This window comes from Pyxicephalus adspersus, chromosome 1 (assembly GCF_032062135.1).
Source record: "Pyxicephalus adspersus chromosome 1, UCB_Pads_2.0, whole genome shotgun sequence".
In the NCBI taxonomy this organism is placed as follows: domain Eukaryota; kingdom Metazoa; phylum Chordata; class Amphibia; order Anura; family Pyxicephalidae; genus Pyxicephalus; species Pyxicephalus adspersus.
The window spans coordinates 152,037,490-152,061,916 of record NC_092858.1 but is presented as its reverse complement, the minus strand read 5'-3'; the positions used below and the strand labels follow the sequence as shown (position 1 = coordinate 152,061,916).

The window sequence follows — 24,427 nt, the reverse complement described above, 5'->3', positions numbered from 1 at the left end:
ATAGAAACAGTTTGCTTTTCAACTGGGAGCAGCTAACCATGCAGTTTACCACCACAAGTGTAAAAGGGGCCTAAATGTCTTTCTGGATCTTTTATTAAGTATAACCTGAGATAAAAGAGTAAAGAAGTATTTGTACCAACTTCTGTTAGATAATGTGGAAAACAGCTTTTCCCAGCCTGGCATTACAAATTCCTGACAACATAGTGCCAGAGGTGAATAGGTTTTCCTTGAATTACAGTTCATTGACCGCTCCAATGAGTAATTGAGATCAGCTGAATCCTGGATTGTGTCAGGCAATAAGTAGAGGATTTTCCTAACCAGCTTTATTCACTAATATCACAATGGTTCGGTTTTGGACATGGTGGAGGCTTTGGATTATAGTCCTGCTGGGAAATGTTTGCCTAATGATTGTACAAGGTTCAGACTCCAGTGATGGTTTTTATGAAGAGCCATCACTGATTTGTGGAGATGACCTTATGGTTTATAGTCTGCAAACTATGGCCCCCTTCAATGCTTCAGTCAGGCTTTCAGTTCAAGGTATGTGTGTGGTTAGATGTCATGTGCCAATTGTGTGGTTCTTCTATTGCAAAAGTAAACTTGGTTCTGTCACATTAACAAGTATGTGGATTGAGGGCTCCTGGTGTTCATACACTGTATGTCTGTTATGAAGCCATTGGATCAGATTAACTGCAAACCTCCTATTTGTGTTGGAAGTGTGTGGTTTTTAGGGAGTAGAATTATTTGAGTTGCAGTATAGACTGCTGCAAGTCTGCATATAATATGGTTTCACTGTGTATGTTAAAAAAAAAAAATTACAAATTGTACTTAAATTAAATTTAAATTGAACTGCTATCACATGCACAAGTGATACTTCATATTTCCTAGATCTGGATGCTGGAAAATATCCACCTTAGCATCTTTATATACACAGAAATATCTTAAACCTGGTGTGGAGGGTTACTGTGAAATGTGTATTCATGTTATGTATTTTGTTTGTTTTGCCAAGCTTGAATGAAGCTAGGTGTTATTAAGCAAAAATCTATTTTGAAACAATGGACTAATTTACAATAAAAATTCTGTTACTGGATTTGATAAATCTAGTGTGGGAGGGGTGTATTTGAGCCACAAGTAGGCTTATAATGCACTCTAAATAAAATTGCTTTAGGGTTCTGGCCATAGTGATCATAGGAGAAATGATAAATTTATTGTGTTCATCTTCTCCCCTAAGTTGCCAAATGGCCAAAAACCACTGCAAATGTTGGATGACTAGTTAAAATGCAAACAATGTAAAGGAGTATTGGCATGATTTAATCTTCTCTGTTACTACAGCCAAACTTGCTTTAGCATGGTGAAATGATGCCCCTTCTATGAAGGGCTACCCTAGAAGTTCAATTTTCTCCTCCACCCAAGCTGAAAGGCTTTATAACCAAAACTGATCCAGGCAATAGGTTATCTATGTGCTATACTTTAGCAGTGGCAGAAGGTGTTTTTGAATTGGGGTGGTGCACCACTTGTTAATGCCACAACTCTGCATAGACTATGGCTCATGAATTTTGGACTAGGTTATTTGTAACCACATTTAATGTGAACAGGACCTGCACAATTGTTTCAATGACTAAGTGATAAAGAATACATTTTCCAAGCATGCTTAAAAAAAAAAAAAAAAAAAGTCTAAACCTATTGTTTTATTAGAATTCAGATTACATCTTTACAATGGAAACATCTGCACCCCTTACCTTGGTTGCAGTATTGGTGGGGAGATCCCTAAAAATTCAGTAATATGGCTGGATAGAACTGTTCAAGGTTCACCCATAGGAGGGTGGCTGGAGAGGTACAAGTCTAATGTTGGTTTAGTATGAACAATTTTGTTTTGAGTCTGCTTGGAATACAGCAACGATCTAAAATGCACATTTGAATGTGTTTTGCTTTGCAGTGATGGATTCTCCAACCCTTGAAGAGTGCTCAAGAATCCCTATAGGAAGCAGACTTGCGTGTGGTAGTCCTTCAGTCTCACAGGAAGCCTGCCTGCAAAATGACTGCTGTTATGGCCAAACAAACTTTGGAACTCCATGCTACTACGGCAATAAGGGTAACCTTGGTGTTCATGACTAGCATAAAACCTTGTTTTTTGGTAAAAGTTTGATTATCTGTAAACTTGTTCAAATTTACGGATATTGTTTTTTGCCTAATTCTTGTATGTGTCTTCTAGTTACTGCCAAGTGCACAAAGGATGGTCTGCTCACTGTTGCCATTTCAAAGGATGTCACTACGCCTTCTCTAATTCTGACCTCTGTCAAACTCCTACGGGGATGTGGTCCAGAATGCAGGCCTGTTGCCCAAAATGATGACTTCCTCCTTTTCAGTTTCCCATTATCGTCCTGTGGCACAGTCTTCACTGTAAGCCAAAGTTTCTCTTTAATTGGCGGGGCCTGGAGGCTGCTAGTACTCCATATTGGGCAATGTTTGTGTTGGTTTTTAACGTTGGTAAAACAAAATCTGAAGCTGCTTTCTTAAACTAGAAGGCTTCAATATTCAAACTTTGTGATTAAATGCAGATTTAGATTGCATCCAAATATTTGCAGAAGGTTAACAAACTTAAGGATTTGTAGCAGTCTGTGCCCTAAATTTAACATTATGTGCTTTAGGCAATGTCTAAGCAAATCACTTCTTCCAATAAGTTTATCTTTTACATTGATTTAAATTCAGACCTATCATACAAAAGAACATGTTATGTCTTAAAGGTTGCACATCCGCTGCAGTTTTGTGGCCAATGGCTTGGTTCCTGTGAATGTAGAGGTCTTCACATTACCACCTCCCTCCCCTGCCAGTAGTGCGGGACCACTGACCCTGGAGATGCGGATTGGCAAAGGTACTTTTATTACTCCATGTCTGCCTTCCCTCCCTTAACTAACCAACTTTCATGTCACATGGATATGTTGCAAATAAAGCAGGAATGCCCTTGTATGTTTGTTTTTCTCACTCCGGCTTTCTGCATTCTATTCTACAGATCTTCTGTACCAACAGTATTATGCTGCTGAAGAATACCCAATCCTAAAGTTTCTCAGGGATCCCATTTATTTTGAAGTCCATATCCTTAACCGAAATGATCCAAACCTGGTGCTGATGCTAAGCCAATGTTGGGCTACTACCACAAATAACCCATTTCAGATCCCGCAGTGGCCAATTCTTGTAGATGGGTAAGAATTAGAAGTGTCTCAATGCATAAACTACTAGATTGCACGTTTCTTGTAATCTAAATATTCTTTGTTTTGAAGGCCCATCCTTGTAGCATCCACTAAACCAGGATAATACTTGATAGTAGATTTGAATAGACAAACACTCTTCAATGCATTGCTAATCCATAACTTTTTTTCTTTTTCCCCCTAGGTGTCCCTCTTTAGGAGACCAATACGATATTCAGACTGTAAAAGTGGAGTCTGCAGACCCGTATGCTACTCACTACAAGCGTTTTATGGTGAACACCTTTACATTTGTCGACTCTGTGTCTCAGAAGGCTTTAGAAGGACTGGTAAGTCTTGCACACAAAAATACATAAAGGTACCAAAGTGGGGTGAAAGTGTAAACGCTAATCCTATGAATAAACATACTATTTTTCATTTTTTTTAATGCAAGGTGTTTGTCTGCTTTTTGTTTTGTCCTGCTACACACTTGGTATAGGAGTTTACATGTCACAGGCGGCCAAACAATTGCATTTAGGGAACACAATTTGCTTGGTCTGCTGAGCAGGTTGTTCTGCAATTAATTCTTGACCTAAAACATTCTTGGCTTGCTAGAGTCTTGGACAACCTTTAGTCGGAATGAGGAAATGACAAACTCTGTTCAATGACTTAAGATGGAGACCCTGCCCTAGGGCATCTGCTTGCTTTCCTTTGATTTTGTCATTCTCCATGTGTTCAGAAGACCAAGTGACTAGCATTTTTATATTAACAATGAAGGCCTTAATTGTTTCAGTCCAAAGATTTAATAAATTTGCAATTTTGCTGGAAAGTTTAGGCAAGCTAGCATGATAATGGTAACGCTAAAAGTGATATTACAGAAATGACCTTTTAATAATTGCTGCATGTTGCATTGAACACTGGCACAGATTGTCTGCATACACAGTAGTAAGCCTTGACTTGGTTAGGTGTGTGTGTGTGTGTGTGTGTTGCTTATTGGTTCTTTGTGTCTATACAAAGATTGTGCATGATAAAAATGCTGACCTATTTCTTGCAGGTATACTTCCACTGCAGTGCATTTGTCTGTGTGCCATCTGCACAAGACGCATGTGTAACTGGGTGTCGTAATAGACGTAAGACCTTCCTTTTTCTTTAACATCGATCTATATGCTATAAAGCATAGAATATAATGCTGGATTTTTTTTGCAACTACAAAAAAGTAATTTTTAGATTTCCTAAACCGTTGAATTCCCTACATGGTACCAAGGCAATGCAATATAAGGATGTCTGTTCTTGTACATATTGCACTTCACCTATGCTACACAAATATGTAATGTAAACGTTAAAGTGAATTAAAATGAATCCACTATTCTTATGAGGGTTGGAGAGAGCAGAATGTAACCTGCAAACTAAACTCCAATGAGCTCCCTAACTGACAGCAATGACTTTCTCGTTGGTTTACTTGCATAGCTAGTTAGCTTTATTTTTGTACTTCCCTGAAGAAATTTTAAATTCCAAAAAAAAAAATCAATATTGTATTACAGAGAGAAGAGCACTTAACAACAAGGAGTTGGAGACTTTGGTGTCTGCAGAAGGCCCTGTTAAATTTTACATGAAGGAAAAGGAGAGTCTGATTGAAGGTATGGTACCCTCTAACCAAATCCTAATTTCATGAATTCTTTTATATGAATGGGTATGCCTAATAAAACTGTAAGGGTGACTTGTGTGGCTCTGGAGTGAGGTGATGGTTGTGTATGAATCCATTTAGATCACTCATGAACTCTCATTCATAGGAATGCCTCCCAATGGTTACCTATCAAAGATGGGATGGAGCTTGGCTGTGGTACCTGGAAGCCTTTTTGGCATATTGCTCCTGGTGGTGATTTTGCTTAAAAAGCATAAAAAGAACACCAATAAAAACATAGTTCTTTAACAAAACTTTTTGTTTGAGTTTTTCTTTGATTAAATCATAGTGGCATCTCCCCCACAAGGTGGGGAAAAAAAATCATTTGTGATACCATTAGGCAATTGGATGTTCCCTGAATCAACAGTCTGTTATCTTTGCTTTAAAGCCTTACTACCCAGTTATATTCTGTAATTCTAGAAATCATCCAGCTGTTTCTTAAAGCAATCTATAGTAGTTGCTGAAACTACTTCCTGAAGGAGCCAATTCCACATTTTCATACCTTACCGTGAAGAATCCCTTCCTTATCCGGAGCTTAAACTTTTCCCTTAAGATGCAAAGAAAGTACTTTGCTAGCTTTAGACATAGCATGCAATGTCAAGCTGTAATTAAGTCTCTGATCTACCAGATCCTATTTCATTTCTTACTCCCCCCAAATGTATTCCCCCTAGACAGTATGAAGCATGCATGTTGGCCACCAAGTGCATACCTTTACATTTAGTACATTACAGAAGAGGAAAGTGACAGAAGGCTTTTAAATGGCGCTCTTGAAATAATAAAAAATCATTACTTTATTAAATGACAAAAAAGACTAATAAAACATACAAGTGCTGTCAGTTACTAAATAGTGTTTAGTAACAATTGATGTATTGAACTTGGATTCCTATTTATATAAATGTAGGTCAGAAACAATCCTGACACGTTTTGCCAAAAAAGGCTTTCTTGGGACAATGGGAAACAAGAATAGCAAGCTAGGAAGAAAGCACATCATACTAGATAGTAGATGGGAATATGGTTTCCATGTATGAGCATAGGGCAAATGGAATGAGAAACCTACAATTCAAATTTGATGTCTCGGTGTAATCAAGCCTTTTAATTAATAAATATAATTTTGGTACAAATTCTAGGAGTTGGCCCAGTGTATCACTAAGACACTAATGTTAGTAAACCCCTCTCCATTCATATGCAATCTATTCTAACTACTCATGTGATTTTATTTATGTAGCACAAAATTCTGCTGAAGTTGTTGGCTCATTTATAGTATCACAAACATATACTGTAGTCTGGTGTTACACAGTTGTATTGTGGTTGCACACAGCTTTGTGTAATGTGTTGCTTACATGGTACAATTATCACTAATGTAGTGCTGTGTAATATGTAGGTGCTATAAACACGGTGTAATAGTCAGACAAAACTTTCTCTTAAGTGGAATTTAGAGCAATGTGGGGGCCATTTCTGAGAGAAGTGTTGCTACATGTACAGTCAGTGAAAATGTTTTAGGTGAGCTCAGTGACACAAATAACTGATTGTGAGTTGGTACATGTAGTCCCCGGGTTACATACAAGATAGGAGCTGTAAAGCACATCATACTAGATAGTAGATGGGAATATGGTTTCCATGTATGAGCATAGGGCAAATGGAATGAGAAACCTACAATTCAAATTTGATGTCTTGGTGTAATCAAGCCTTTTAAAGCAGATAGTATAAGGTTTTGTGGATGCACTGCATTCGGAGGGATTTTGGTATTCTGATAATAGAAAACCATAATTTACATACGTGATGCTATGCAGGTGATAAAAGAAAGCATGGGTAACATGTCCTACTGCTACATGTTTATGACAGTAGCATCAGATGGTGGCGTAAGGGTTGTAATAAAAAAAAAAAAAAAAAAAGCTCCTAGATTTTCTTCTGATTCTTCTCCTGATCAGAGCTTTATACATTGGTCTTTTTAAATTTAAAGCTGGAATATTCTTTTTATGAACTCAAGTCTAAATTGAGGCATTACAGGCACACAGATATTTTGTTTTGCTCAAAATCATTAACTTTCTTGTATGAAATTGTTAGTGTACATCTTATTACCAATACTAACGTGCTGACATCTATGCTTTCAAGATAATCCTTGTTCATGCTAGGTGCAAAAAATAAAACCTGGCCAGCATTACTGGAAAGCTGTTTGGCTGCAAACAATCAAGGGGCAAACTATATACTGATCCAATGGTAAAATAAAAATATATGTAACTACTCATGGAAAATGATAAATATAATTTTGGTACAAATTCTAGGAGTTGGCCCAGTGGATCACTAAGACACTAATGTTAGTGAACCCCTCTCCATTCATATGCAATCTATTCTAACTACTCATGTGATTTTATTTATGTAGCACAAAATTCTGCTGAGGTTGTTGGCTCACTTCTAGTATCACAAACATATACTGTAGTCCGGTGTTACTGTTGTATTGTGGTTGCACACAGCTTTGTGTAATGTGTTGCTTACATGGTACAATTATCACTAATGTAGTGTTGTGTAATATGTAGGTGCTATAAACACGGTTTAATAGTCAGACAAAACTTTCTCTTGAGTGGAATTTAGAGCAATGTGGGGGCCATTTCTGAGAGAAGTGTTGCTACATGTACAATCAGTGAAAATGTTTTAGGTGAGCTCAGTGACACAAATAACTGATTGTGAGTTGGTACATGTAGTCCCCGGGTTACATACAAGATAGGAGCTGTAGCTATGTTTAGCAAACATTTTCTTCTGCAAGTCATGCAATCCACCCCCAATCAAGCCTCTCTCCTGCACACAAGCAGGCAGGGTATGTCCTTAGCCGCAGCTCAGTGGTTAGCACTCTGGCCTTCGCAGCACCAGGTTCAAATCTTGGCCAAGGCACTATCTGCATGGAGTTTGTATGTTCTCTCTGTTTGGGTAGTTTTTCCCTCTGCTCCCACCCCACCCCACCCACCCACCCACCAAAATCATGCAGTTAGGGTATTTGGCTTTCAAATCAAAATTAACCTTAGACTGTGGTAATAACATATGACTATGGTGGGGACATTAGATTGTGGGCCCCTTTGAGGGACAGCTAGTTACATGACTATGGACTTTGTACGGTGCTGCGTAATATGTCGGCACTATATAAATACTGTGTAATGATAAGAGAAGGAAGAGCTTGGTCAGTTACAGCCCTCTCTCCCCTCATAACACCGCACAGAACCGCCCCCACCTCATCCATCCTATATATAGTAGAGGATAGTACCCGGGGCGGGGCGATTACGTCATCTCATTAATGCCAGCGAATCACAGCTCCACCGCTGCCATCGTAGGATTTTTCGTAGATTGGCTTAAAAAAAGATAGGCGTGGCATTTGCTAGCAGGAAATCATCGGTCGGAGAGTCCTAACATAGTGAAGTAATCGCATCACGTGATCGCGTTGGGCGGAAGAGGAAGGCTCGCGGGAGAATTTAATTTGAAACCGGAAACCGTATCAGACGGGTAAGGTATGTGAGGTTTGTACTTTCTCCTTTATCAACTATTTATTTTGTTTTCCGTATCTATAGTATCTGTCTTTCTAAACCGCTTTCTTTCCTACGAGTGTTTTTATAACTACGCCCACAGTCCGGCAGAACCTCTTTGTTTACAATGGGCGGGCTAGACTGAGGTTAATCCTGACTACACCCATAATAGAAATGTGGGGTTACTGTTGTCCCCCGGACAGGAAGTTGCGGGTAATCATTACCAGCACATTTAACACCTCTTCCCCCAGCTAGAAGTGTCTTTGTCTTAGCCTGTGTCCCCATTGGAGACATTTGCCATCACTTCCTGTAGGAATGGTGCTTGGAGTGGGGGTGTGAATCTGTCCTGGGGGAGTCAGCCTTTTACAAGCTTTGTCCTATATTCCATTCTGCTCATACAGAGACCCTGATACAGAATACTCTATACAGTACACCCTACAATGTACAAAACATCCATGTCCACAATTCATCCATAGGATCATAAATCTGCCACCTAGTATTATTATTAATTATAAACAGGATTTATATGGTGCCAACATATTGGTGCTGTACATTAAATAGGGGTTGCAACAGACAGTGACACAGGAGGAGAAGAGGACCCTGCCCTGAAGAGCTTACAATCTAGAAGGTGTGGGAACTGCAATCTGCATGCTGCTGGTTACCACACATTTCATGTAATTATTACCATTTGCACAGCTTTACTAAATGCAGCAGTTTTCCTGCTATGTCACATTCAGAAAGTGATTTTTTTTTTTTAAACATAATAAACAGGATTTATATAGCTCCAACATTTTACGCAGCGCTGTACAATAAACGGGTTGCAGATGACTGACAGATATTGACAGTGACACAGGAGGAGAGGACCCTGCCCCGAAGAGCTTACAATCTATTAGTGGGGGAAGTAACATACAATAGGAGGGGAGATATGGATTGGTGGGTGAGTAGTAGTGATGGTTTAAGAGACAGAAGAAGACGGGTAGGCAAGTTTGAAGAGATTGGTTTTAAGCTCTTTTAAATAAAAGTAGATGCAAGCCAAATAGAACGAGGAGACCATTCCAGAGAGTTGGGGCAGCGCTAGAGAACTCTTGGAGCTGTGCGTGTGATGAGGTTATGAGTGAGGAAGTCATTAGTAGGTCATTGGAGGAGCGGAGAGAGCGGCTGGGGTAGTATTTTTTTTACCATGTCAGAAAGTTAAGTGGGACAATACCTGTGGAGGGATTTGGAGGCAAAGCACAGGAGATGAATTTGATTCTAAGGTGAAATGGAAGCCAATGAAGAAAACTACAATAAGATGCAGCAGAAGAGGAGCGGTGGGAAGGATGGATGAGTCTGGCTGCAGCATTCAAAATTGTAGAGGAGAGAGTCGGGTTAGTGGAATACCAGAGAGGAGGAGGTTACAGTAGTCCAGACGAGAGAGCGTGTACAAGGAGTTTGGTGGTCTCAGGGGACAGGTAGGGGCGGATTTTGGAGATGTTGTGTAGGTGAAAGTGACAGGACCTGGAAATGTTCTGAATATGGGGTGGTAAGTGAGAGGGCAGAATCTAAGGCGACAATGTGCCTGAGGGGAGGGATAAATAACAGTGGTATTAACAGAAATATGTCAGGAGGAGATGGTGAGTTCTGTTTATTCCAGGCTGATCTTTAGAAACTTATATATAAAAATAATCACATATGTGCACATTATACCGTGAATAATTCACAAAACTTGACAAATCCAAGGACACAAAAAGCACTTAAGTTAAAAGTTCCACTTTTAGATTTGCGTGATCAGGCTGGGCATTATTGCAGAAAGGACAGGCGATGCCCGCTACAGTAATTTCTCCTGCCTGTCTGATTGCTCTGATTTTCTGACATCAAAGCTGATCTGTAAATAGGCAACCTGGAAAACCCGCCAATCCCAGATTCTCTTGCATGCGCCAGGATGAATAAACCTCCGTGGATGCGCAGGAGTTGCATCATCCTGGCACAGCCAATCAAGCTGGCTGATTTGTGATTTGTAAAATGTATTTTTATGTTGCAGGGGATGGCTGTTCCGGATACAGAGAGGAGGACGTCTGGCTGGAGATGCTCTAAAACCGCCCTTCCCGAGGAGGATGCCATGAACCTTCTTAAGGAATTTGCAGAGTTAAAGAGAAAAGTGCGTGAAAATGACCCTGACGGGAAACGTGTAAAGAACAAATATAGGCTGAAGGCCTCGGTTTATCCATCACCTGGGAATATTTTACACACCGGTCGCCAGCTAGTAAGAACTCCAGGCCCTGGGGTGTTACCTCTGCTCCCCTCACAGAAATTTGAGCCCCGAGAACTTGATGAGACCTTTGAACAGTTTAAATGTTTTACAGAGAACGAACTAGACAACATGGTACCGTGTGGAAAGCAGCTGCCACGCACCCCTTTATATACTACTCCTGAGCAAACTCATGTACTGAGGGAGATTCAGCCCAATTCCAAGAATGTCAACAGTGTACAGAAACTGTCCCGGGCAGTCAACAACTCTTTTATATGTAACACAACCCAAATTCTAAGTAATGAGGAGGCAGTAAATATATCTGATAATCTGAAAGATAGAGAGAATAAAAATCCAGCGTCTGTGGTTACTGCATGCAAGGTGAGTCCTTATATTAGCTTTACTTCTTAACACGTAACTAAACATTGACAGTTTTCATAATGTGGAGCAGGGCTGCCAAACTTTTCTGAAGTTTTTCGAGCAGATTTAAGATCTGTGTTTAGTTTTTCCCTAACACGTACAGTTCATGAGTTATGAGTACTATTATAGGTAACATTGTACGTGCATGTATTTTGTACTAAAACGTAAGCACCATGGGAGTGAATGTTAATACATCTTCAGTGTGAAGTAAAATAAGGCACACTGGTATAGATCTACTGAACAGAGTCAGTCAGGTACCATTGTTTCTTCAGAAATGCTTAGAGTATGATTTTCTTGTGTACTCTTTGTCTGCACTGTCATAGTACAGCATCCAGCAGTAGTCAGCCATCATACTTTCATTCATAGTGCAACAAGGATGTTTGACCACAATGAGCTAGCAATGGTCATATAACAATCTAATTGGTTGAGATCATTAATGCATTGATTATTTATGTTGTTAATTGTTAACTACAGATATCATAGAATTGAGTGCTGCCGCTGACATTTTATGGATACGTGTAAAGAAATGCTAGCTTTTCCCTGGCTGATTCTTCCCAGATAATGATATGACAATGGGCACTCCCTGGGGTAAACTGAATCCTGTGTTCTTGTTGTTGGAGCTATTACTGTTTTGCACCATTGTACACATCTAATGAAGATAGGCATTAGCTTTACCTAAACATCACCTCGGTGTTTTGTGTCATTCTTTATCCCTTCCCTGATACTTGTATTCCCACTAATCCTTTCACCTTGTTATACCATTGTGATTTACTGTGCACAGGTCAACAAAAAATTAGTTTTGATAATCATCAGAAAACACAGCAAACTTTTCTAAAACAGTTTTTCCTTAACACATACAGTTACTGAGTTATGGGTACTATTATAGTTAACATTGTACGTGCATGTATTTTGTACTTAAACATATGCACCATTGAAGTGAATGTTAATACATCTTCAGTGTGAAGTAAAATAAGGCACACCGTGGTATATAGATCTACTGAACAGTGTCAGTCAGGTACCATTATTTCTTCAGAAATGCTTAGAGTATGATTTTTTGCGACAACCCAGTTACTGGTATGAATCAAGCATATTCTGAACTCCTTGTATGCAGGAGACTTATGGCTGCCCATGAAATTTTCACACAGCCATTTGAATGCATCCCCAGCTTCTAGCTCAGCTGCTGGGAGACAATTGTTTGATAATCAACCTGCAAAACAGACTTGATCTGTGGCCCTATAAATATCCCTTTCTTCATTTTTGCAATGCTTATGTTTGGAAACTTCTCAACAAGGTACTGAAAACCCATGAAGTTACCCATGGCCTTTACAAGGTTCTTCATCAAGCCTAACCTAAAATGGAGAGGTGGCAGAAATACTTTTTTGTGGCATAACCAGAGGCAGAAACTTGACACTGCATATTCCGGGCTTGTCATAATGGTCTCCCGTAGATAGGCTGTCCCACAGGCATAGGAAATGGCAATACTTTGTGAATCCTCCTTGTATTCCCATCAGCAAGTCAATGACCTTTGGATCCCCACAGATGTTCCATTGGTGTGTTTTATACTAGATTGCTTCAAGTAGTAACTTCATGTTGTCAATGGACTCCTTTAGGTTAACGGAATGGGCAATCGGTAAACTTGGTTTGGAATTATCATTATGCAGTAAGTCTGCTTTCAAGCTTCTTTTAGAGGAATCAATGAAGATACGCAATTCAGATGGAACATGCTCTTGTGACAAATTGTCAAAGATTACATTTATATCATGACAGTAGCACAGTGAGCCATCACTAATGAAAAATGTTGTCAAGGTATGATTACGTTTTCTGTAGTGAGTTACAGTTACAGCCTTTGCATGCAAGTGCTTCTGTTTAAGCCTTGAAGCAAGAAGTTCTGCTTTGTCTTTGGAGAGATTTAGATCACAAACAAGATCATTCAGCTCTGCTTGTGTAATGGTCTCTGGTTTTGAAGCTTCATCGGCCACGTAGTCAGCATCATATGATTCGGGGCTGAACTGGCTGCAACTCCAGCGCGTTCCTCATCACCTTCTACAGAAGCTAGTCCATCATGTGGCAGTAACGGAACCTAATCTTAAGCCATCTTGATTTTCCATGCGTGGGACTTCATTCTTTCCCAGCAACATGCTAGGCAACTTGAACTTGGCATCTCAGCTTTTCGGCCAGAAACCTGGAGCAACCAGGCGGCTAAGATAGATTATTGCAGAAGGGATATCGCTTGTCCCTCTCTGTAACAATGACTCCCTGATCAGGCATTTGTAAACATGGAACTTTAGCTTAACTTTGTGTTTGCTTTTCCAATGCAAGTTGCAGGATTTGACAAGAAAAGGCCCACAATGCCTGCAGTTTAAAAACATCTAAGTGTCTGAAGGAAGTAAGTTAAATGCTGACTCCGAACTGATACATCAGTGGGATTTTGCTGACCTGCACCCTTTGTTGCTAGAGGAAGAATTTTTTTGTGTCTTTGCAGCATTTCATTTGCATTTTATTGTTCTGCTTCTGATTAAGCATGTGTGCTGGTGGCAACCTACAGATCCTTGGACCTTTTATGATGGGACCATCAATTGCAGTGTTTCTCAACCAGGGTTCCTCCAGAGGTTGTTAGGGGTTCTTTGAGCAATAAGCAGTCTGTGCCTCTAAGGTCAGTTTAAGTGACACCAATCATTTTTTGTCTATCTGTAAGGGGTGACATTTTTCCCACTGACCAGCAAGGTATGAGCCATTCTTCCCACTGACCACACCAATGTACTGTGAGCTGTAGACATAGCAATGATAGGAGGGTTTCCCTAATACCTGAAGGTTTTTTCAAGGGTTTCCCTATGTTATAGAGGTTCAGAAAGCCTTGTCCATTAGTTGTTTATTTCAGTTATTATGTTCATTGTGATCTGTAAGGATGTACACTGGAAGGTAGTGAAATTTGCTTGATGTTTGTTCCATTCCTTTTCACTTACCTAGTTCAATTGAAACTATCACAAGGGCTGTTAACTTCTTGGGAAGAGTCAAAATCTTACATGTTTTGCAGACTCATTCAGTGCAAAGATCTATAATGTTACACAGACAGCAGTAATTCATAGTAAATATTTATAAATCACAATAGAATCCAATCTGGCTGCATTCATTTGTAATATTACCATTTTAATATTGCATATGATTTACTCTTTGCACTGGTCAATTGAATAAGGCTGTTTGTCATATTTTATAAAGCCTGCAAATTGTTATTGTTTGCACATGTGTGCAAGTACTTTTTTATAGTCTTTTCTTTTTAAATTTCTAGGGCCTTTTCTGTTGGAGTACACATTTCCTGGCATATATAGTGATTTGTACAATGTATTTTTATGTTACAGGGGATGGCTCTTCCAGATACAGAGAGGAGGACGTCTGGCTGGAGATGCTCTAAAACCGCTCTTCCGGAGGAGGATGCCATGAACCTTCTTAAGGAATTTGCAGAGTTAAAGAGAAAAGAGCGTGAAAATGACCCTAATGTGAAACGTGTAAAGAACAAATATAAATTGAAATCATCAACTAATCCATCTCCTGGGAAGATTTTACACACTGGACACCAGGTTTTACACACTCCAGAGCACGGGGTTCAAGCTTTGCCCCCCTCACAGAAATGTGAGCCACAAGAACGTGGAGATGAGACATTAGAACGGTTGAGATCTTTTCCACAAAAAGACTTAAATAACATAGTCCCCACTGGCAAGCAGCTGCCACGCACCCCATTATTTACTGAGCCTGAGCAATGTGATGTACTGGGGGAGATTCACACCAATACCAAGAATGTCAACAGTACTCAGACTGCCAACAACTCCATAAGATGTAACACAGCTAATGAAGAGGTTGAAGAAAATAGGCATCGAATGTCTGAAATCAGTGGACACAAAGTGAGTCATTTCTTTGAGTCAGGGTACAAGGGGCACCACCCAACTTAAAAAAATATCTGCGGAGAATACTAATATGTCCAAAAACCCAGATAGACCCCCTAGGACAGGGGTGTCAAACTCAAATACACAGAGGGCCAAAATTAAAAACTTAGACAAAGTCATTTGCCAACCTTGAAATTTAATGAAAAAATTGAGGAAATGTTTCCTTCTCATTAGATATAAAGGCTTTTCATATTGAAACAAAGAGGTTTTGCTTCACATTCAATATAGGACAAGCTTATAATAGAGAAAGTATTATAAGTAAAACATTTTTAAATTTTATTTGGGAAAAAATCTTATGCTTCTTTCTCAATTTGTAGCCTGCTGAGGTAAATCTAATGGTAAGTTTTTGCACACACTAACAATATTATTAACAATTATATTCTTCTATGAAAATCCAACTATTCGAGCCTATGCCTTGGAGTAGCAAGGAAAAGTACAGCTGAGGGGGAGTGCTGGAAATGCCAGACGCTGCCAATGCTGAGCTAAGTCTTCTGAGTTATCCTCCGCTGAAACTCCCTCTTCATTGAGATAGTGCCGCTACTAAAATTTCCAACATTATTTGCATCTATAAAACAGTCCAATGTGGGGCCACGCAAAGGCAGAGAGCCCGCTGGTCTATGGATATGAGTGATTCCAGGAATTGTAGTAGCAGCGCTATTTCAATGCAGCGGTGGACCAGCTGCTGTTCATATTTAGGATTCATTTGGGGGCAAGAGTTTGACACCCCTGCCCTAAGTAGTAAATCATTTTCCTAACTTCAGTATCTGCTAAATTTGCATTACTTACTCTTAACAAGTCTAATGTTTAGTTCTTTTAATCCTGTGATTTGCCTGTTCAGTCCTAAAGTGGACTTGTCTCTTTAAAGAGATCTAGCTGAACAAAACACATGAAAGCTACTGGCCTTTCTTTCCTGTAGATATAAACTTAACTAAATGCCATTTAGTTTGGTATAGAACTGCATATCAAGAGCAATTGCCATAATTTTCAGGTCTTCAGGTAACTGCTACTATATTTACTTTATCCACAGCTCACAGTACATTAGTGTGGTGATCTTTGCAACTTTTACATTGCTGCTTATTGGGAAGAATGTCACCCTTACAGATAACCAAAAAAGATATTGGTGTCAGATAAACTAATCTGAGGGGTACAAACTGCTCATGTAACCCTGGTTGAGAAACACTGTGTTAGATCATCAAATAGCTGTAAACATCTATAGAAAGCACAAGGAGTTGTGTTATTTGGAAGCTTTTTTGGTAATTGTATTTACAACTGTGCTAATTGCTTGTTCATATTTTAGGAAACTGCTGAGGAAGTGAACGTCTCTAGCCACCAGACACGTAATATCAGGAGAATAAGTGAACTACCTGTGCAAGGCAAGTAAAATGTTCATGTGATTATGCATTTAATTCAAAGTTGGAACTTAACAATATATTTGGTGGATGTAGTTTAGCTATAACTGCAAGTAGAATTAATTGGGACTCTTCCCAGTAGTAACATGTAAAGCAGTCGGTCCTTTTCATTTGAAATTTACTTTAGGAAAATGAAAATGGAAGCACAGAGACTCCAAACAGGATGCTTTTTAACAATATTTTTTATTTTAATTTTGGTGTAGGGTTGAATCAAGTACTTATTTCAGGAGTATTAAAAAAGATGCCTGGCTATGAGTACCGCAGTGAAGACCTGGAGTTCCTGAAGCAAATGAAAATTCAGGAAAAGGCTAAAGTCCTGAAGGTAACAAGCTCGCCTCAATCATACATTTAAAAGAAGTTTGTCAGATATAAATATAAAGTTATCAACCTAAGAAATAGTCTCCTATATACAAGGTAAAGTTTTGTTGTTCATAAAGTGGGAAAGATACCTCTATCAGGTTGTAATTGCTACCTGCATTGTAGTTTGGATGGTTTTCCTTCATTCCTCTCCCCTGTGATAGGGCTCTGAAACATAAATTATACCCTACGAAGTTACAGGCTGCAGTTAACTCTGAAACTACTTCTAACACTTCCCTCGCTGTTAAAAACAAAAAAAAAATGTTTAGAGTTTTCCTTTACAGAAGAGAAAGTATGGCTTAAAGGGAGTTGTGTGTAAATTTTTCTGTGCCCCAAGTCTTCTAATCTACAGTTTCAAAGTCTTGTTACAGATAAGTCTTGTCATCTTTTTTTACAATATTCTGCCACAAAGTGTACCTGGGATCTACACCCCAGTTCCCTAACTTAAACTTAGAAAGCCCACACCTAGCAGGTTAATAGCTAATTATGGGAGCTATGGCCTCTTCCAGGCTAAAATCCTCTTTAAGCATTTCTCCTGGCTGTGCAATGAGCTCTTTTAGACATTTACAGGATCATACTCCGAGACAGTAGATACTTGGAGAATGGCTACATTTCGGTTTATGGGTGCTCATGACGTCGGCAAAGCCAACATTCTAAAATACTTTGGCACAGATGAGGTTGTGGGTGTGACGTTTGGGATGTTAGTAAGCAACAGGGTGGGCGCTTTTTGTGTTAGTTGAGGTAGGAAGGATTAAAGAAGTTGAATCAATGTAACTTAACAATATGTAACATGAAGTTAGTAGTATTTGTAATTGTCTTTAAGAAGGCCAGAGATTTAGGTGTTTTAAGACAGGTGAAATGCAGTTCCACATTTGTATTCTCTGTATCCATTGTAAATGGGGCTGTGGCATATGATATTAGTTTGTTAAAATTAAGAAAAATCGTCCTTAATCTAATAAGTAAGTTTTAAGACAGGTGGTACCACTGTGGTTCTGCTGCCAACCACCCCTAACTCCCCCAAAGCCCTTGTTATCATTGAAACAAATGAAAGTGACAAACTTACTAAGATGCTTCCATAGACTTCAAATCTCTTTAGCAAATGCTAATAAATGCCTAGGGAAAATGCTATTGAATGTTCCAGGACACATGGTGGTTAAAAATAAGAGGTTGACTTTAAAGGTGATGTATTAGCCTTTGTCCTGGTGATGATACTATTGTAAACCAGTAATGATTCAAGCTCCTGAAACACCAATCTGGTCTTCTAATGCTGTGTTTTTCAACCTTTTTTGAGCAACTGCACATTTTTTACATTGAAAAAATCCTGCAACACCCCACAAATCAAAAATGTTACAGAATGACACACTGTAGCTAATTCTCCTGTCTCTAAAAATAAACAAGGCAAATAAGTTACCTACTGCCACCCACTGACATGGAAGAGTATTACATTACTCTGCCAGTCACTAGAGCACAGACACTCACCAATGGTAATTGGATAATTTCCCACGGTATACCTGAAGATCTCTCACGGCACACTTGTTGAAAATCACTGTTCTAATGTAATGTTGAAGTAAACCCCTGCTGCACACTAGTTCAGATACAAAAAAAGATCCAATTCATGCCAAGAAATTGAAAATGTAAGGGGGTACAAGAGGTGCTGTACAAGCCTGTCTGAAGCAGTGGTCAACCAATATAATTATTAAAAATAGGGATTTATTAAATGTGAAAATCAGATATAAATTGGTTAACAAATTGTCAAATAATAATAACTTAGTTTTGATTTATGTTCTAGGCAGAGTTACTTTCTCTAAGAAAGAATCTTTCCGCAACAAAACAGGACAAAGAACTGGTCATTGCCAGGAAGGATAAGATTGAAGAGGATATTCCAAGAATGGTAATATATTCTATTTTACTTTAATTCTTTTATACCTATGAACTATGTTCAGCGGTCATTTACTATTCACTCTTAAGAGTGTCTGCACCCTTAATGTGTTTATTTGCATGCACATGATTTGTTTTACTGTTAGCATTTGAGCATATTCACACCTGAGTTTTCTTTTTCTTGTGTTTTGTATTACACACCAGCTCACGCTTTACATGCACTTTCCCTAATTTTTATATACTTCATGTTGTGTGTCAATGTACAAAAAATTTACTTCCCAAAAAATGTAAATCTGGTTTATAGAAATTGGCCTATGAAAGAACTCTCCAACTAGGAAGAGCTTTCCTGAGCAGGACACAAGATGCAACTATAGTCCAGGGTCTGTCTTCTGAAGATGTTCTCAAGCAGTTAAACCATTTGACCATTCAAGGGGTGCATCAGCAGAAGAAAGCTCAACTACTGGCTGCACAGAAAGAAGTCACTAGAAGACGAGAAGAAGCAGCCACTGTTACTAAACATTTAGAGGATACAAAAAGGTAAACCTGCAACTTTAAACACATACAGAGCAAACTCTCATGCTAACTCTTTTTTAAAATTACTCACTTTTCTATCTTTTACTTCTTGCTTGTATTCCTCAACCATTGGTCCTGGTAGCTGAATTTTAGATATGGGTGAATTCTAGTGGTCTAAATAAAAAATGTTCCTGTTATCCCAAGAGACCTCATTCTGTAGAGTCCTACTAGATCCGCCCATCAACTACCTTTATAACTACTGCTTTTGCAGAGTTATTTAATAACAAAGCACATATTTGCCAAACCCCAGTCACAAAAGGGTTTATTGAAATAAATAAATTAATTCAATTCTAAAAGCAGCAGTTACTATTCTATACATCACCTGTTCAAAGTTGTGGAAGAGATTCAGCACACCTATCTGCTATAAGGGGTAGATACAAGACCACTCTGCACAAAGATTGAGAGCAGTAATGAGCTGTGTAATGTAGGTTTACTGCACAGATCTGAAAAAAAATTTGTATGTAAAAAAATTCATAAACCTCCTTGTATTTCACTTTAACCCTTGCCAGTCCAGTAAATACTTGCAGACAAAACTAATATTTGCAGTCAAATAATCGCTGTGATTTGGGGGCATCAAATATACTGATTTACAGAAAACTGAAGTAAAGCTGGAGATAACCCAGGGAGGCCAGTCATGTTTCATCTAAACTTTCTATTTTACAGACACAAATTACATTTAAAAAGTTATGTAAATGTTTACTTCTAATTACTGCTGCTTCCACTGTCAAATGCTTTGTGCCAGCAGAGTTCTGTGTCAGGTTTACCCTTATCCCCTAATAGTTCTTTCTGTCAACCCTCGCATCACTACAGGACATAGTAGTGATGCAAAGATTGTCGTAATTTCACAGCTCACAAAAGTTAAGCATATTTTAAATAGGCTGCAGCAGAAATATCATTTCATCGGCATGTTCTTAACTTACAGTTTACTGATATCAAAAATCAAATCCTGTGAAAAATGTATCAACTCTGCAAAAGAGAGAATACAGCATCTGGAGGTAAGATTCCTTCTTTTTCTTATTTATCTGTAATGCCTGCATATAATTTAAAGACATTGCTCACCAAGCATGTTTCTTTTTTATATGTCTCTAGAAAAAATATGACAACAGTCATTTACCTACATTTTAGATCTCTTATATTGGTTATGTTTTTACTTGCATGGCTTCCCACTCATGGTGGATGAACATCTAATGACAATTGGTGGTGTTCACCAGATAGTGAAATATTCAGACTGTCCTATTGATGATTGATCCATTAATCATTTAGACTAATAATCAATTAGACTTTTTTTGGTGGAACTAATCCTTTATTGTAAGACACACCACAATATAAAACTGTAATTGAAACCAACCAAGCACTTCTGATTTTCCTTCCCTCCTGTAATATCCTGCACATGCCGTCTGCCCCACAACTTTATCTGATCAATACCTAAGGTTAGCAGTTCACAAAACAAACTATGGCTCAGTACTAAATGTACTGCTAGATTCCTGTTGCTAGCAAAGAGTACAGCTGTTTGTCAGCGGTCATTACACAAACGCATCAACAGTTAAATGATTGTTGTTATCAAGAAATGTCAGTAGATAACCATCCGCTCTGTGTGGGTTAGATGAGAGATCCCAAAATGCCGGTCCATGGCTGGTGAGTTTTGGGCTGCAAATGGCAGAAGGCTAAAGCGCCGGCATCCCTCCTTACACTGCTCTAAAGCTAGTGACAATGTGACAGCGGGAGTGCGGGCGGCTCTCCTCACACAGGAGCTGATGGGAATGGCAGAGCAATGTATGTAAGGCTTACACTTCTCCGCCATTCCCAGCAGCTCTGCCACCTGACAGCACAGCAGCTCTCTTACACTACTCTGCTATTCTCAGCTAGTGTGCTGACAGGAGGCCAAGCTGCTGAGAACGGCAGAGTAGTGTAAGCTGTACATATACCAGGCCGTGGCAAAAGTTTATTCTATGTTACCGGGCCCTGCTGTCAAGAAAGTTTGTGAACAACTGAGTTATATTATCAGCATTTATTGGATTATGCTATCATAACAATATACATTACTATTTATTTGTATTGTCTTTTAGGGTGAAGTGATTACTTTGAAAACTGAAATTGAAAAAACAGATGAAAAGAAATCTGAGTTGAAGGTAAGTGTCTTGCATATTTTAAAGACTTGTTATGTGATGTTCAGAATGTGTTACAGAACTTCACAACTTTTGTACACATATAATTATTCATGCTTGGTCTGTGCTCCATTATTGCTTACAAGACAGGAATTTGTAAGTGACATGCATCAAAGCCAACATGGATTTTCTTTCTTTCTTTTGACATAAAGGCATTACATTTTTATTTTTGTATGTGTCTCTGTAGAGTTTCCCTCACTTCCTCAGCTTCGTATTTTTTTTTTTTCATTTGTAATTTTTATGTCACATAGGAAAGTGTACAGCAGAAGAGAGAACTGATAAACCAATGTTTGGAACAAAAGTCAGCTCCACCTTCAGAAACAGAAATGTCTGAAGAGGATCGTGAAAGAATGAACCGGAGAATTGAGCGAATTCTCCATAGGAAAAAACTTTTTCTAGAACGAGAGAGGATCCTCCAGAAACTGAAACGAGATCTGAAATAGATGTGTCCTTAGTGTAACTTGTAGTATTTTATTAGTATAAAGGTATGGAGTCAGATTTATTGTGACTTTTACAGAGACTAAATCGACATGCCACAACTAAAACTATTGGTGTGACAATTGTGGGGAAGTGTGTGTGTGTGTGTGTGTGTATAAAAGAAATGTATAAAAAAATATTTATTGTAAAGAAAACTTCCAGAATGTAAAATATTTGTATCAAAATGCTTTTTCTTTAAATATTCTGCATTCCCTGCTAAACTGTTCCAATAAATGTCCTCACACCAGAACTGCCTTGTATTTTTAAACTGGTGAAATTAAACATGTTTTAGCACATTTACCTGTTTGTGGTGTGTTGAACCCCAGACACAATAACACGCAATGGACCTGATTCATTAAAGTTCTCCAAGACTGGCGAAGATAGATGATCATGGGAGAACCTTGGGTGATTCTGCAAATCTGGAATCTTCTGAATTACTTGCTAATAGTTGGCAAATATTTTCAATCCAGGTTTATTGGATCATCTAGGTTCACCCATCTTAGTCTATCCTTTCTATTCTTGTAGAGCTTTAATAAATCCTGTCCTCAATGAATGTTACAGTTAGGCAGACTAATTATAAATTGATTGCTTAATATAGTTCTGCAACTGTACCAAACCATATGTAAAGGTGTCAGTGCCTGCTACACTCAGAATAAATGTCATTACATTGCACTGGTACATATAGGAATAGTGGGAATAGACCTTTAAAGTAAACATGGATGAGGAGCATGTGACTTGGATGGGGTCCCTATACATATGCATAATATCTAATGAAATGTGGTATATGCTTAGAGGCAGTTACAGCCTAAAACCAAATCTATGTACAGATAAGACTATATGAATGGGTGCTCAGTGCTTGTTTGCACTACAAAAATACAGAAAATACATGAAGGTGTCAAAAAAAATTTAAAAAGCTTACCGAGTATTATAAACAGAATGACCTATAGAGACATGGCAGTCCGCAAAGGGGAAATATTAAACACCAAACATAAAAAAAAAAATGTAAAAAGATAACTTGAAGATTAAAAAAAAAAAAATTTTGAGACATAGCAGTCATCATGAGGAGCTATTAAACAACACACTACTATGTACACCCTAAAGTGTGTAAAAAGTCTTCCAGTACACTGGTTGCCAAGAAAATTTTGGTGGTGCACAGCTCTGTCCCCCGTATGGACAAAGCTATGTGCTCCAGGCCTCCCAGGATGTTTAGCAAGCAGGTCTAAGCCTGCGATGGGAGAGTGGATGGGTTCTGTCATCATGACATCAGTCTGGGCAAAGTTTCTTCTGGTTGGTTTTCATTACTAGTCATACCCAACCCAAGACTAAGACTCAAGTCTTATCTGAACTTTGTTTGATCTGGGTTTTTTTAGCCCAGTAGAAGATTCCGTGTTCTAGGCCTTCAAGCAGCACTTTGACTTGATTGCAGTTACCATAGCAACCACTGAGATATGTAAAGAGTGCATACTGTGCGAAGGGAATACTGTACTCTCATGCATGACCCATTACAGGTATGGCTATCAAGATTGATTGGAGGTGAGGTAGTTCCTCCTTGCTGTCACTAGATGTCAGTATTGCTGCATCAGCAGATGGCACTACCCTTTAAAGAAACTCCATAGCTGACAGTTTGGCTCATATTCCAGGCTTGTATAGCCAAAATCTTTTGGTTAGGACAAAATGAGGTAGAACTACAACTTCTGTCATGCTTTTTTGCTTGATAAAGTGGAACTAAACTTGCCTATTCTTGCTTTCTCAATGGCACAAACATCTTTGCCCAGTTTTTATAGCCTTTGTTGTTGGCCAGAATGACTAAACACCCACGCATAAGCATACAAATCCATTCATTCCAGCACTGAGGTATGCTGCTAAGTTTGTTTTATTGCAGAAGAGAAATAACATGAATCTATTTGCAATAAAGAGCTGCCTGCTTGCAGTTTTTTTTTATTCGTTCAATTTTATTCCATTTCAATAATCCATCTGACACTGATACCCAGATGTAAACCAAGAGTGCCAGGCCTCCAGTGATATTGCAAACATTAAAGTGCAAAACTGGGGAGCACATTGCAAGGTTATAATATAAGGCTCTTTGTGCCTGAGCAAAAAAAAAACTTTTGTTTCTGTGCCACAAGTGGGCTTCTTATTCTTTAAGGCCTTTAGACTGTTCAAAGTGATTCTAAACTCTAACAACATTTATTTTTGGTTTGTTAAATACACCACTGACAACTTGACCTGATTTATTAAAGCTCTCAAAGGCTGGAGAGGATACACTTTAATCAGTAAAGCTGGGTGATCCAGCAACCTGGAATGGATCTGGTCCAGGATTTAAAAGATCTGCTAGAAAATAACAAAAATGACTTTGAAAGAAATGAAAAAATCCATTTCAGGTTTGCTGGATCACCCAGCTTCACTAATTAAAGTGTATCCTCTCCAGCCTTTGAGAGCTTTAATAAATCAAGCCCAATGAGTGCACAAAATACTCATTGCTCAGCCAGACTACAAAGCAACCCCTATGTTATGGATATGAGAATAAGTACTCTTAATATCAAATATGATTATTATAGACTGACAAAGCTGTTCCTCTTTATGAGTGTTACTGGTTCATCTACCGTGTTTTCCC

At 38.7% G+C, this 24,427-nt stretch overlaps 3 protein-coding genes across 3 annotated transcripts; all 3 read left to right on the top strand.

Annotated features, from left to right (window-relative positions):
- Positions 1–356: 356 nt before the first annotated feature.
- On the top strand, positions 357–5,109 carry LOC140335885 (zona pellucida sperm-binding protein 4-like). Its single transcript, XM_072418922.1, has 9 exons — positions 357–657; positions 1,934–2,089; positions 2,210–2,456; positions 2,742–2,869; positions 3,008–3,197; positions 3,388–3,529; positions 4,234–4,309; positions 4,721–4,816; positions 4,970–5,109. The coding sequence occupies exons 1-9, from the start codon at positions 405–407 to the stop codon at positions 5,107–5,109; spliced, it is 1,428 nt and encodes a 475-aa protein (XP_072275023.1). The 5' UTR covers positions 357–404.
- A 3,186-nt stretch (positions 5,110–8,295) lies between these two features.
- Positions 8,296–16,335, top strand: LOC140335814 (uncharacterized). Its single transcript, XM_072418806.1, has 4 exons — positions 8,296–8,349; positions 10,390–10,977; positions 14,373–14,912; positions 16,252–16,335. The coding sequence occupies exons 2-4, from the start codon at positions 10,393–10,395 to the stop codon at positions 16,333–16,335; spliced, it is 1,209 nt and encodes a 402-aa protein (XP_072274907.1). The 5' UTR covers positions 8,296–8,349; positions 10,390–10,392.
- A 235-nt stretch (positions 16,336–16,570) lies between these two features.
- LOC140344466 (uncharacterized) lies at positions 16,571–22,063 on the top strand. Its single transcript, XM_072431607.1, has 6 exons — positions 16,571–16,685; positions 18,510–18,611; positions 18,903–19,135; positions 20,094–20,166; positions 21,238–21,300; positions 21,588–22,063. The coding sequence occupies exons 1-6, from the start codon at positions 16,605–16,607 to the stop codon at positions 21,777–21,779; spliced, it is 744 nt and encodes a 247-aa protein (XP_072287708.1). The 5' UTR covers positions 16,571–16,604; the 3' UTR covers positions 21,780–22,063.
- Positions 22,064–24,427: the final 2,364 nt, after the last annotated feature.